General features: G+C 40.0%; 1 protein-coding gene and 1 long non-coding RNA gene across 2 annotated transcripts; one reads left to right on the forward strand and one right to left on the reverse strand.

Annotated features, from left to right (window-relative positions):
* Positions 1-1,449: 1,449 nt before the first annotated feature.
* LOC117239400 lies at positions 1,450-1,842 on the forward strand. The gene has a single exon (XM_033504901.1). It carries the CDS (start codon positions 1,450-1,452, stop codon positions 1,840-1,842), a length of 393 nt encoding a protein of 130 aa, XP_033360792.1.
* Positions 1,843-3,757: 1,915 nt separating this feature from the next.
* On the reverse strand, positions 3,758-5,508 carry LOC117239421. Its single transcript, XR_004494441.1, has 4 exons — positions 5,338-5,508; positions 4,825-4,910; positions 4,038-4,134; positions 3,758-3,973 (listed from the first exon to the last, which is right to left on the reverse strand). It is a non-coding gene; the product is annotated as an uncharacterized LOC117239421 (long non-coding RNA).
* Positions 5,509-15,836: the final 10,328 nt, after the last annotated feature.

The following is a 15,836-nucleotide window of genomic DNA, read 5'->3' on the forward strand; positions in this document are numbered from 1 at the left end:
CCGCGGACATCCGCAGTGACCTTGACGCTGAGCGAGGGAGCGAGGATATCGTACGCCGACGTCCTGGAAGCAGCCAGAGCGAAGGTTCCGCTCTCGGAGCTTGGCGTGGAGCGGGTGGAGATGAAGAAGGCGATGACGGGCGCCATTATCATCAAAGTCCCTGGAGACAGGGACAGGGGAAAGGCGACGCTGCTGGCGACGCGTCTGGCCGAGGCGCTGGACCCGACGGCGGTGAGAGTCGCCACGCCGACCAGGATGGCGGAGCTATGCGTGACCGGGATAGACATCTCGGTCAAGAAGGAGGAGCTGCAGAGTGCACTGGCCTCGGCGGCAGGATGCGGCAGCGCGGAGGTGCAGGTGGGCGAGATCGGCGCCACCAGAGGCGGCCTCGGGTCGGCATGGATCAAGTGTCCGGTGGCAGGAGCCCGCAAGCTGGCCCAGGCAGGGAAGATAGCCCTGGGCTGGTCAACCGCGAGGATAAGGGCCATCCCGAAGCGGCCGCTGCAGTGCTTCAGGTGCCAGGAACTGGGGCACGTACGCGCCACCTGCGTATCCAGCGAAGACCGAGGGCACCTGTGCTACAGGTGCGGCGGGAGCGGACACCGCGCCAGAGGCTGTCCCGCCTCCGCTCCCAAGTGCCCCCTGTGCGAGTCGCTCGGGGCGCCCGCGAATCACAGGATGGGCGGGGAGGCATGCGCTCCGCCGAAAGTCAAGAGGAAGAGACCGATCCGCCAACCAGCAGCAGCAGCCGCGGAAGGGACGCCGGGAAGCACCGCCAAACCAGCAGCGGCGGATGGCCGGGAGGAGGCCATGGAGGTTACCGCATAATTCAAGCGCCTCCTGCAATGCAACCTCGGTAGGTCGAGAAGAGCGCAAGATCTGCTCTTCCAGATCATCCGGGAGAACGATGTCGCCCTCGCGGCGGTGGCCGAGCGCATCGCGTTCCCGATTCGCCCAACTGGGTCGGGGACCTGGATGGATCCGCGGCCATAACGTGGACGTCAGCCTCGGGCGTCCTGCTGGACCGTGGCAGCGGCTTCGTCGCGGTCGAGTGGCAGGGAGTAGCGATGGTGGCGGTATACGTCTCCTCCAACATCGACCTGGCCGCGTACGGGGACTTCCTGGATCGGGTCGGCGAGTGCGTCGGAAGATGCCTTCCCCGCCAAGTACTCGTCCTCGGGGACTTCAACGCCCACTCGACGCAATGGGGAAATCCCAGGACCAACTCTCGAGGAAGGATGCTCATCGATTGGGCAGCGGGACTGAGGCTCCTGCAGGCGAACCGCCAGCCAGTCGGCTCTGAACGTTCGGGAGGAGGCGAAGAAGGAGACATGGGTGCGATCTCAGATGATGCAGGACGACGCCGTGCGGCCGCACCGGGCTGTTCGCGCCGTGCTTCCCAACTGTGAAGCCTGGAGGGATCGAGGCGGAGTGCCGCTGACCTTCAGGATGACGCAGGTGCTCACCGGCCACGGAGTATTCGGCGAGTACCTGCTGAGGATTCGGCGAGAGGCGACGTCAATCTGTCACCACTGTGAGGGAGAGGAGGACACGGCGCAACACACGCTGGAGTTTTGTCCGGCGTGGGCGGAACCACGTCGCGTCCTACAGCTCGAAATCGGCGAGAGCTTAGCCCCCGAAGCGGTCGTCGCGGGAATGCTCAGAGAGCGCCAGCAGTTCGTCGTCGTCCGCACCTACAGCGAGCAAGTCATGCTGGCGAAGGAGCGGGTGGAAAGAAACCGGGAACGAGCGCGCGATCCGTCCAGGACGTCGCAGCAACAGAGGAACATAACACGCCACAGGGGCGCGACGCCGCCACCGTCGCCGCTGCGGCCACCTTAGGAGCGTGAAGTACCAGGAAGAGGCGTCAGGGGGCGTGGTGCCCCCTAGCGGCCCAAGAAGAGCAGGACGCCTCCCTTCGAGAAAAGGGGAGATAGACGCCCGGGGGTAACCGGTAGTAATTCGGGAGAGACCCCGGGTGCACCTCGACCCAGGCGTCAGGACAGACCACCGTGGAGTTTTAGTCGGTAAGAGTCCGACACTATCCGCCAGCGGGTGTCCATAAGGATTTCTCCGCGATAAAAAAAAAAAAAAAAAAAGGTGCAAAAATTGTAGAAATCAGGAACAAACAATACACCGTTTCATACGCTAAAGAGCGCTTACCCAATATTAATATTTGGGGATTCAATCTTGCACACTTTTCAATAATGAGAAAAGTTATATTTTCACAGAGCAGCAAGTTGTCATATTCAATTACGCATAAATAATACGCAATTGAAGATACAAACTTTGCAGCGATACACATGTGCCTTCCAAGGGATCAAAATTGCAGAAGTCCCTTCTGTATTAGTAGCTTATGGAGTCATTTCTGAATAGTTCAAAGCTGGAAAATTTATTCGATCAGCACATAATAATACAACTAGTAATTAGAGAATGAATAGAAAGAATAGAACTGAGTTGCTGCCAGTTGCTGTGCAAGGTGAAAAAATCGTAGAAATCAAGAAAAAATAAAACACCGTTTCATGCGCCAAAAAGCGCTTACCCAATATTAATATTTGGGGATTCAATCTTGCACACTTCTCAATCATGAGAAAAGTTATATTTTCACAGAGCTGCAAGTTGTCATATTCAATTACACATAAGTAATACGCAATTGAAGATACAAGCTTTGCAGCGATACACGTGTGCCTTCCAAGGGATCAAAATTGCAGAAGATCCTTCTGTATTAGTAGCTTATGGAGTCATTACTGAATGGTTTAAAATTGGATAATCTATTCGTCCAGCACATAATACTGCAACACCTGAGTAGAGAACAAATAGAACGAATAGGACTGAGTTGCTGCCAGTTGCTGTGCAAGGTGAAAAAACCGTCGAAATCAAGAACAAATAAAACACCGTTTCATGCGCTAAAGAGCGCTTATCCAATATTAATATTTGGGGATTCAATTCTGCACACTTTTCAATAATAGGAAAAGTTATGTTTTTCCCGAGCTACAACTTGTCATATTCAATTACACATAAATAATACGCAATTGAAAATACAAACTTTGCAGCGATACACGTGTGCCTTCCAAGGAATCAAAATTGTCGAAGTTCCTTCTTTACCAGTAGCTTATGGAGTCATTTCTGAATAGTTTGAAATTGGAGAATCTATTCGACCAGCATATAATAGAGCAACTATTGAAGGGGACATAAAAAATGGTGGAAACAGATATTTATGAATGTTCAGTCAACCTCGAGAGAAAAGTGCAGAAAAGTTGAGGGTAGACGCCGTGACTGAAATATTTTTGCTTTCAAAAAAATTATATTGCGTGAAATACGTAAATCATATCGATAACGGTCATACAATGGCATTTAAAACATTAAGCGCGAAGCTGATTTTGATGTGCTGTCCGTTCAGGCATCGTGCAGACGTGGGCACGGGTTGTACGAATTAAAGTATAAGCAGACGATAATACACACATCGCGGTGATTATTCTATTTCATTTTGTACAAATTATAAATGGAAAATAACGAGATGCGTCAGTCAACCCTCGTAATTTCCGTTAAAAACGGTACTGCGCCTTTCTATCTCGGAAAATAATGTGGAAAAGAATTGTTTGTGTTGTTCGATGATTCCGTTGAACGAAATAATGTTAACATCGATATATCTTTTGTGCGTTCATGTCTACAGGTATCTCATTACATAATTATTTACATTATTACATATTAAAGGGAGGATTAAAACAGGCGTATTTCAGGCCACATTATAGTACAATATAAATATACATAACAGTAAGTATAGTTAATAACTATACCAAAACAATATTCATCAACAATATTACATATGTTCACCGCGGAAAGTATGTTGACATCCTACAATATGACCTGTTTAATGAGAGATTCGGAGGCAAACGAAAGGTTCGTCCTTCCGAATCGGTTCTTTCTTGTTATTGTCCTTTTTTTTTAACCTACCAATCAGTCGAAACTCGTGCTTTGTAAACAATAGTGATGTGACCTATATCGTAACGTTTCATATCATATAAAAAGGTATTAACCTATTTATGTCGAAAAACCGTTAGTTTAGATTATATCTTAGGTTTAATGTGTCGAATGAAAGATAAGCATAGGACAGGAAGCGGTATTGTGTTTACGCTGAAACAAACGAAAGGCAAGGACAACATAAACGCAAGAGAACCGTTTCGCATCCTTACCTGGCTTTCATACGACGAATTCAAGTTAAGATATCTAGTGAACTAACAGATCTTTTTAATTTTTTCATAAGGAATACAAAGATAAATCGATGAATTTATTAAAAAAAAGAATGGCTCCATTTGCAAGAATGAAGTTGAAATGGAACCCTACTACTGGATCTACAAAAAAGTAATTTGCACCGTATGTGATGTCTTCATTCGAACTAAACAATTTTTGTTAAACTTTTTCTGATAACATCAATCTCACGTGAGATATTCTACCGCTTATCGTTTCGCCATTCTTTAAATATTGAGGTTAGGTTTCTATGTATAATAAATTTCTATGTATAGTAAATAGTTACATATAAAATACATATAAAAATTGAAAGTTTTTGTCGATTTCGTAGATATCAGACTCGGTATATCATTTAAATCATTTCCATATCTAATTGTAATGACTTGCAACATCTGAGAACTGAGGTTTGCACTTTTTCATTCATAATTTTTGATTAATAAATAGGAAAGATAACGAATAAATATATTGTATCACTTTCTAAAAATGAAACAACGCATTTTGCGATTAAAATGCGGACATTATAACAAATAATACAGTAATAGTAGATAATAAAAAAGAAGTAGGAAAAAAACTTACCATAACAGCATGGAAAAGAATTTATGAGGAATTGTGTTACTGGCAGAAGCTTCTTTGTGTATCACGAAGTGGATCAGGGGAGGATTCTTAAACAAATTTCGTAAAAAATTACTATCTGTCAAATAAATACAATACGAGATTCGAAGAATAATTAATATTAACGAAAACATAATTATTTTATATGAATATTCAATTATAGAAATATTTATACGTTAAGTTCTGTTATTAGTAACCATTATCGATGGCCGACTTTATTTTTGGTTCAGAATAAGCATTATCTTTGACGAAAACATTTTATAGCGAGAGAAAATAAAATAGGAAGAACGATCTAACATTTATATAAAAAATTACAATCAATATGTTTAATTAAAACTAAAATATAACTATGTATAACAACACTCTTGCGTTAATATAAATGTATGAATGCAAGTAGTACATGAGAGACGAAAAATATAATAAAAATAACAAAAAAGAAAAATAAATAAGAAAACTGTATTGGTTTCTACGACTTACTTTCACATGTGGAATAATCTATCTGGTTGCCGTGTGACCCACCCTAGAGACAGAACAAAGTTATTAGATTAAAATAATTCACAGAAAGTTTTTAATTCATAAAATTTACAAGTATAAAGTATTTATCCTGAATAAATCCTTTTTATAGAAAATTGCAAGTCAATTTTCGAATAACCAGGTTTTATATTTTATCTAACAACTAACAACTTCTTAGCAATTGCTCAAAAACTTGCTAAACACGAAAATTGTAACGTTCAAACAGGTAACTATTCCCTAGCATGTTCACACTACCATGTCTTGATTATGAAAGACTGTCGAACAATACCGTTCCTAATAAAGACAGATTCGTACTGCTTGTTCATTGGCTACGCTTCTGGACTATAAGCAAATCCTGTACGCTGCGCAAATGTCTCTGCGCCGGTTATATTTCAATTTCACTACAATGCATTAACGATTTTATATTTTGAAAATTGTCACTATTGCGCTGCTGATTTTTATATAAATATTATATATCAAAGTGCATAAAATATGTAAATGCAAAATATATTCAAACTATGTAATAATTGCACAATATTTTACATTGTAAATACGATCTTAATTGCTGATCATGATCTTTTATTATAGTTTATTTACTGATTGTCAAATTCAATGTAAATAAAAACCTCAATTAATATATATAACGTATAGAATATATGTATATATAATATGTGTATAATATATAGTATAGTATGTATATATATATATTATGTATATAACAGTAACTAAATTATGTATATAATATATAAATATAATAACATATGGAATATATGTAAATATACATATAACGAATAGAAGAATTATTCAATAGAAATTAAAAGTTTTATGTGATAGCATCCAATGTAATAGTCTTTTAAACATGGTTATTTTTATGCTGCCATGAATAACTTGAAAATCTGGAAAAATCCGCAACCAACGAAGATAGTTCGATTCTATGTATATGCTGTTCTGGAATCAGTGTAGAGAAGAAAATATTTAATTTAATGATTGTTCTTCTCTGAGGCATAAGTAATGCTAGAAATATCTGGCAAAAATGGAGGCTATATCTGCAATCGCCACTGAAAATTGTGGAACTGTTATACGTATACGTAAGCATAATACATGGCATAAACCGCTATAATGCTTATAGCTATATCGAACAAGATACTCTATACGTAACAATTCTTTAATCTCGACAGGACCAAAATATGGCCCTGGGAAACAGTGTATACAAAGGCGTATTATACGTGTTCGATATGTATTTACATATTTTGTTCACTATCAATAATATACAAGAAAGGTATTTTTACGTGTTTTCAGAACAATGTTTTAAAAGCAATTTCTTGCTTTCCTATCTAAATAGAGGATAGAGGATCAGATAGAGGAGAGAATACTAGAATTCAACAGGATATTTTGTTGTACGTAACGAATATAGCAGGGTCAGATTTAGCATATTGAACGAAAAAAGAAGTTTATATAAATATACATATACGCGATGTGATCTTATTATCGAGTTATCTATGGTTATTAGAAATCCACATCTAAAGTAATTCAAAATCGGTTTACAAACTTTATTTCTTTCTTTGTTAGCTTTCACAGTACCTGCAATATCCACAATGTGAAACATTTCTAGAAAATCAGCTGTATAAAAATAATTGAAATCTTCCAATTGCTACAATTGTATATTGATGAAAAATATTGTTGACGAGGTTCTTTCCTCGGTCAGAAATATTAGGCCAGAATAATTATAGCTTAATTTATAAACTTTCCTGGCAATTTAATGTTTTTCAAGATCCGCACATAAATCACGAAATCGTACGTAATCCGCACATAAACCGTAGTAAATCTAAATTTGTTATATTTAACCAGTTATTTCTTACGTATACTTTTCGTTACATCAACGAAATCGAAAGAAAGAAAAATAATTTTATTAGATTCTGAAGGATTAGGAAAACTTATTTTCCCATTGCTTTCCATCGTTCTTGATGACATAGTAACAAGATAATGTTTGATTTTTATATTATTATAAGATATAGTGACCATATTAGAAGAAAGATAAAAATAAAAAAGTTCTTAATAAATTGTATCGAGACGATGGTTGGCTATATAACGAAAAGACTATAATAATGGTGCATGAACTGTATCTATTTCTTTATTTTTCATTTGTCTTATTTGATCTAGTACTATTTCAACATTTTAGCAAGAGAATTCAATTGATTATGCAATGATATATACGTTATCCAGTTCTTCTAGAAACTTCTCAAAATGTTCTTTAAGAAGAAGATATATCAGTGTTAGAGTGTGCCTTATATAATATTTAATGTTTAGTTAATAGATCCTAAAGTTGAGACCGCTTTTATTGACAATTTCTTGTTAATAGACGGTACTCACTGCAATTCGTTAAACGATAAAGGATTATCGTCTCCTCTTGAGAAACTTATAATATCGTGTCGTCCTATGTAATAAATACCAAAAAATCAGGATGATTACTACATACAAGCAAGCAAAAAATGAAAGGTCAAGCAGTGTAAGCATGGGGTAGCAGCTAAGTTTTATTTTAGTTCTTTGCTAAACAATGTTCTTTGTCTGAAAGGCCATTTCGTAAAATTTCCGATTTCTGCCTCTCCGTTTAAGTGTAATATGGGGTAAAAGCCCTAAACTTTATCACTCATTTTCTCACTTATTATTTAAGATATTTAGGTAAAAAAAAGAAGAGAAGCGTAAGAAAGATACAGACTCTACTTGAAATATTTCTTTCAGAACTGTAAATCAACTATTAAGTGTAAAAAGGAAATAATTTATTTTTTGGGAATGACTTCTGCGAACAGACTTTTGAGAGACACCCACCGAAAAAATCAGGCACAATGCTCTGTGTTCGAATGGTTATATACGAAAGTTTTGAAAGAGTCGAATTGGTGGAACAAAGTTAAATAATCTAGAGAAAAGTAGAACATTATGAATATGTAGGATTTTTTTTCTAAAGAGAAAGCGTATTTGTCACGACCCTGAATACGTATCATTTAAGTAAAATTGCGAAAGGACGATTACGATTTCTTTGGGGAATCGAAAATATACCAAGTGTAAAATGTAAAGATAAACGAGATATCAAAAACAGGGTAGATGTTATAAAAATTTGAAAATAATATATTGTATTATTAACATTGACTTCTTCGTCCTCAGTCTACTAGTATACTAAAGTCCTTTGTTATTTTCCGAGCAAGACTTTATATTATCTCAACTTCCTTTTATCTTAGTTTAGTTTAGCTCACTTCGGATTTAATCACACGTCACGCAAACCTTTCTGAAATTTAAATCACAGAGATTTTGTAACAAAAACTGCATGCTCTCTCTCTCTTCTTATTTTAAGACCACAAGTATTGTTTTTTCGAGGCAAAACTGATTCACGGATTCGAAGTATATCGCAAAGGCGTGAAATTCTTTTGCGTTATTATTGCACACGAGAACCACCCGACTCGTGCAGTTACTCGATGTGGTCAACCTGTCCATGCGTGATGCTGATCTCTTCGATATCGATGATTTCGAAATATATTGCGAAAGCTCAACATTTTGACCAATTTCTTCCTGCACGATACGATGGGTGATCGAGCTTAGTTTTCGAGTTACACGCAAAAATATTCTGCCGCTCGGCCTCAATTTCCAAGCTGGGTTGCGTTAATAGTAGCATTTGTTTTTAACAATGCTGGCATAATTATGTTAAGAAAAACATTATATGGCATATTTTCGCCCACATTCGTAAATATATATGTCGGAGATGAAAGGACACCGGGGCCTTTCCCTTGGAATTCTTCGGAAAACCCCCAATATTTTAGTCTGCATAATTTAACTCGGCTATAATTGTCCGAGATTTGTGATAGAGAGCTTGGGCTCGAGGCGACAACGAGTCGCTGAACGTAGCCGCGGTCACGGCATGAACGTTTCTACCTAACATAGGGATGGAGTAATTCTATAGTTCTCCTTAAAAGAAATAGTTGTAACGGTACGCGACAGTAAACATTCCAACAGTCTCTGTCTCGTGGCTCGCCACACACAGACCCTATTCTTCGGGTATGATGGTTACCAGATGCTGATGCATCTCCACAGTGCATGTTCAGCTACCCTGAGGGCCGCTATAAATATTAACATTTAGTTATCTAAAGTCCTTCAAACAGACAAACAGTCTTTGTCCCAAATACGGGAAGATAGGAGAACTTTATTTTTTCAACGAACGACGCTTCCCGCTAGCAACTCTCTCTCAAGGACTGTTAGCATCCTTTTTCAACCACCAACATAGAAATTAACCAATTAACAGGAACGTCCATTTCCCTCATTTTCCGAACGAAGGCATCTCTCCACGAATCTGATAATCTCGTCTCCTTAGACACACCTTATCATAGTTTTCCTCTGCAGCATCATCGTTACGGAGTCACTCTCTCATGAGGTCGCATTAGCGAGTTACATTGCGTCTTTGCACTCGGTAGATATTCTACGTTTTAACAAAGAGTTAGTTCAGTAATACTTGTACCATAGACAAGCAGGTTGAGTATAACTTGGACTATGGAAGAAATCACATTTTGTTATCCCGTTGATCGCGGATTCGTTATTGAACCTGGGATTATTGTCATTAGCTTCTCGAGTATCTAATTACCACGGTTACTTATCAAATTCTGCAATAACCGTATTTGCACTAGTCAATGTCTTCTCTATTGCATAACGGCAATGTGTAATCCAAATGTAGATTCGTTTCACGTTCCTAACCCTAATTCTAATGTAAATCCGACATATATATTGAGATTTTAAAGCAAAATGGATAAAAAGCATTCAAAATTCAGTTCTAAACGAGCATGCAGACCGAAGAAGAGAAGATTTTCCGGTAATCAATTTACCATAGAAGAAGAAACCAGTTTTACTAGTGCATCTGCAGCAAAATTGAAAAGTTCGCAGGATGAAGAAGTTTTAATTAATAAGAATTACGGCTATTGTATTTTAGAATGCTCGTCTCCATAAAAGAAGTTCGGAGAATGAACATTTTGAAGTAGAGGAAGGTCTCTTGTATGGAGCAGGAATCGCCAATTAAAAATATGTAAGTATGCTGTACCATTCTATGAGTAAAATTGCCGGAAACTTGTCTCAAAACTCTAAACGCGTTTTTTTCGATACTACTTTTTTCGAGTTGGCGTGCACGATATCTCAAGTTCTAATGAACCGATTTATTTGAAATTTGATGTGAATATTCTCTATACATTTCTCTATCGCCTGAACCACGCTCAGATCAAAATTTTTAATTTTACTATTTTTTAAACATTCGGAATTGTTAAAAAAAACATGCGAAACAAGAAACTTTCCTTCAAACGGCCGCCATTTTGTGAAAAAATATTGTTTTGACATTTCAAGGTTTTTAAGGACTTTTTGTTTCAGATGACCAGAAGAGTTTAAGCAACCCTTTAAGCAACACAGCAGTAAATTACTCGGCCGCTTGGGACATATTGGAATAACGATACAATAAACCGGTTAAAATCGTCGAGAAACATTTGAAGGAAATGATTGACAGAGCCCCCTTATCACGGACATCACATCAAGACTTACAGTCCTATACAACAAAGATAGAGTCCCACTACAAGGCTTTGCAAGCTTTCGGACAACCGACCGCAGAATCCTTGTTGCTGTATTTATTCACATCTAAGTCAGATCGCGAAACCGGGTTAATATGGAAGAACAAAGCATAATCCACACCATTCCCTATGTTCAAGTAACTCCTGAAGTTTTTAAACGATCGCTGTCAGGTCATAGAATCTACAAGAACGACACGTCAAACATGAGGGTATGCATTTATGACGTCGAAATCTTAGTCATTCAGTCCGATTTGCCGTGGACCACATAAAATTTGGAGCTGCAACACCTTCAGGATGAAAACCATCGGAGAACGTCTTGTAGTTGTAGTAAGAAGTATCAGCATGTACCAATTGCTTGATGGCAAGACATACGCTTCCATATTGTGAACAATGATTTAAAAAAATGTCGATCTCCAAACAGGAGATCGAGTTCTTTATTTCCACTCAATTTTTTACACAATAATTAAATGGTCTTTATTCGCGGTTCGCAACAATAGACTTTTTAATATGCACACTGGTTCGGACATATTCAGACTGACTTGAATGATTTTGGGAGGAGTATTTATATTCTTTATTCATTAGAGTGGGAAAAACTTTGGTCGTACTTATCATATATTTCTGAGAACGGGTAGAGTGGCTGGGAACTGGTAAATTGACCGGATACTACTCCGGTGGTCACTCAGGTAGGGCGTTTGGAATTTGCTATCTTATCGCATAGTTGGCCGAATTTCACCTGTGACACGAGCAACGCCATCACACGCTGTTACATGGATCCGACCCTCGAATTAAGGATCGGAACTTTACTGGCGACTAGACACCTCCGGCAACACCTTCATGCATCCGGAAGGCTCCATTAAAACATTCATTTGATATTTGGCGGCACATGAGCTAGAGGACAATTCGAGTCACGCTGTTGTTTTGCCTCGGAGTACTAATATCGTTAGGATATACATAATGTAATAATAAACCAACTCCGGGCAAAACAACGTGCCACCGCCAGGAATTCTAGCATAAACCATCAGGTGCAGAAGCGGCTCGGACAGGAGACAGAACTGCGAGGCGCGATCGTCTTCCGTGGATACTCCAGACAACGGCTCAACCCTATCCAGGATGCCGCTTCCGGTGACTCACCGGTAGATCTAAGGACGTCAAAATACGTTTCGAGCTTATCGCAGGATCGGATTGAAATCGAGTACGAGCGATCGCCTCCGCCTCTTCACTGTTGCGACGCTGGTTTTTCCTCTTCGCATCATCTTCCGTACTACCAGCATCTAGCCGTCGTCGATGTATCTTTCGAAAACGAGCCCGTCGTTTCTTGCCATCTCGCCTGTTGCATGGATGACCACGTAGCAGCGGTCGCTTCGTGCTACCAGGAAACCTTAAAAGGATCTTGCTACTCCGACTCGGACACTAGGCTGTACTGTTCTTCGCCTCGAGAATTTTCCTCGGATATCACCTCGGCTTCCGAGCATTCAGAGGAATTGTCCCCGGCGTTCAAGAGACAGCGCTGTACGATTTTCTGCTGTTATGAAACTCTGCCATCGCCAAAAACCTTTGCCCGGAAGCTGAAGACCCGATCAGGACGAACTCCTGCCATGAAGTACATCCTGAGGAAACGCCGCTCTGTTTGGTCGTCGCCTCTCCGTCGAGGACGGAGCCCGTATCGAGCACCGTGCCAACACCACCGACGTCCACCGCGCCTCCGCCACCGCGTCCAACCTTGAAAAAAGACGCCTTCCTGTTGAAGTCGTATTTGGACAATCCTACGAGCAAACCCATTAAGGAATACGTGATCCAAAGTGGCTTATCGCCAGTCAGGAGCCAGAGTATAATCGCCAACAACAACAATAATTGCCAAGGAATCTGTAATTTGCAGGGGCAAATTACAACAAAGGTAGGGGCCACGACTATGCTCTCGAGCTGAGCCTGAGATTTCCGGCAGAATTCTTCTTACCAGCGAATCAACAGGCCAACTCGGAATATGCGAACCGGTTGAAAGAGCGTAAAGGAAAAATCAGGCCTCAATCGGTTACCGCGACACGGCGCGAAGGAAACCTTCGTTTTCCATGATCTATAAACTTGGCCCTACTTGTTTTGACGCCATGATGCGATCGGAGGCCTTTTACAACCACTCTACAACGGGCCGTACCAGGTAATACAGCGTGGAGAAAAGAACTATACCATCAGAATAAATAATAGAAATGAGGTGATCGTCGGTGAAGGTGTCCACAAGAAATACTCTTGATTTTCAACAATAACGTTTATTAAACACTTAACTATTAACAACAAATAACGATTAACCACGATTAACGATTAACAACGATTAACGATTAACAACGGTTAACGTTTGCCAACGATTAATGACAAGTAACGATTAAAACTGAATCCTCAAGAGTAGACGACTCGTTTCTCTAATTGTGTTTGCTTCGCTAAACCTTTCGCACCGTCAAGGATCTACGCTACCCTAGTGCGGACCCACCATAAATAGTGGGCCTATTGTACAGTCAAGGTACTTTAGGACCCCCCACGGGAAAGACCCATTCGATATGTAATGTCTTTATTTTATGGTACATCTCAGGAAGACCGGAAACGCGGGTTTCCCCAAGTGCAAGCTCACCCGCGCGCGAACCTTCATTAGGGCGGCCAGCACATCCTTAAACATACGTTTTTACCCAATGATCAGTTAGGAACAGACTTGAGACACACCTATCACGAACTTTCCTCTACGACAGCAACACCACCAAGTCCCTTGCACCAGTGTTCTAAGAATCAACATGTAACAATATTCAGTCTGTGTAAATTATATTTAATAGAATAGCCAGTGATCTAAAAGACAGTTGTATTCAGAGTATTGAGTGGAATAAGTAAGGTGAACTAAACTGTTATGTCGCCTAAAACATCTGCACTCCAGCCCTCGCGACTGGACAGCCAACGGTCTGCGTAACGTCACTTCGACCCTCAATAAATCTAAGGACCCACCATAACTTTTCACTCTTCATTGTATCGTATGGGCATGTGTCTTCAGTCAATCCGTTTGTCCTGTACGATTTCTTAAGCCTAGAAGTATTTTCGACGCACATCTGGTTTTTAGAGAGGTCCCTGGGCGCATTAGGCGGACATAAAAACACGGAGAAAGCGGGTACGCACCTATTAGGAAAAACCGAATAGCTATCTAATAAAACCAGCTGGTTTTTCCATGAACAAGGTCACCCACGAACCACGTTGGTAGGAGGCTTCCTACTCATCCCTTCAAGCATCAGCCTGGGTCATAACCAATCGACATCGCGGATCGTTACCCTCATCTTTCCTAACGAAAAGTGTGAGCAACGAATTCGCGTTCTTCGTGCAAAGGGGCACACCCACACCGAACTTTCTTTCGTATTAACATAAGAGCGACAAGTCAGTCAAAATCTAACATTTAACGTCTAAGTCTAAGCACGAAAAGTCAACTTTACTTATTATACAACGCTAGAGGAGTACAACTCACATCAACTATCTAAGTCGGTTCTCGGGATTATCGAACATTCACTTCCCTCTATTAAGTATCCTCTAGTGCTACGTCCACTGACATACTAAATTCAACTATAAGAGCCTTGCTCTGTTGTGCATATTTATCTTGTTTTCTTGCGACAAATTGTCATCTACGATTTATACCTGTTAGAATTTAATCTTGGAATTAGGTTTATGTTAAGGAAATTCGAGGATTTGGGAATACAAATTATTTACTATATTTCCCACACAACAGTTATACAACTATATTACTCTCTGAAGAACGTCTTGCACGCACGCTGGTCGCCAACCGACTATCCTCGATTCTTCTAACATCTGGCAACAGTCTTTTGTCTCCACTAAGACCTTGACGCCCTCTAACCCTTACACACACTCTCATGTACAGTATAAATGTATCACTTCCCTAACACGCCTCCTTACATTTATACTGTACACTCAATTTTATTTACATACTTGTCGAATTAACAAAATATTTAACATTTATCGCTTTATTTACATTTCTCTTATTTTACATTCATCCATGACCTAAACCTTTCAAATTTCTCTCTACACAGTGCCTTCGTAAAAATATCCGCAGTGTTTTCTTCTGTACTTACTTTTATTATGTTTATCTTATTTTCCTTTACGTACTCGTGAACGTAGTGGTAATGAACTTCGATGTGTTTAGAATTTTTTGTAAAAGTTCCGTATTTTGCTATACTCATTACTCCAGAGTTATCCTCATAGATTTTTACAGGGTTATCGTCTACATTTACATCGAAGATTTTCATTAGTTCTCTGATAGTCATTACTTCGCTCACCACTTCCGATAGAGCAACATACTCTGCATACGTCGAGGCTTTTGTCACACACCTTTGTTTCTTAGACTTCCATCCAATTACATTTCCATACAATCTAATTACATACCCAGAAGTCGATTTCCTATCTATATGATCTCCTGCCCAATCAGCGTCCACATAACAATCTATCGTTTCGCACTTTTCATTTCTTTTATAATGTAGCCCTAAATCTCTAGTCCGGTACAAATATTTCAATATTCGCAAGGCATATTTAAAATGTGTTTCGTTACAACAATCTTGAAATCTACTCAGATAATTCACACTATAACTTATATCGGGTCTGGTATTTACACTAATATACAGCAATGCGCCAATTAAATTCTTGTATCCAATGTCCTCTCTATTTATCTCAGCTTTTTCAATTTTAAGTTGGTCTCCATAGGTGTACAGTACAATTTGCTATTGTGTAATTTATATTTGTTTGCTAATGATTCTATGTATTTCTTTTGGCTTAATCTCATTTCATTTTTTAAATAATCATACTCTATATTTATTCCAAGATATTCTTTTACTTCACCTAAATCTT

Source organism: Bombus vosnesenskii, unplaced genomic scaffold (assembly GCF_011952255.1).
Source record: "Bombus vosnesenskii isolate JDL3184/JDL3185 unplaced genomic scaffold, Bvos_JDL3184-5_v1.1 scf7180000013991, whole genome shotgun sequence".
In the NCBI taxonomy this organism is placed as follows: Eukaryota; Metazoa; Arthropoda; class Insecta; order Hymenoptera; family Apidae; genus Bombus; species Bombus vosnesenskii.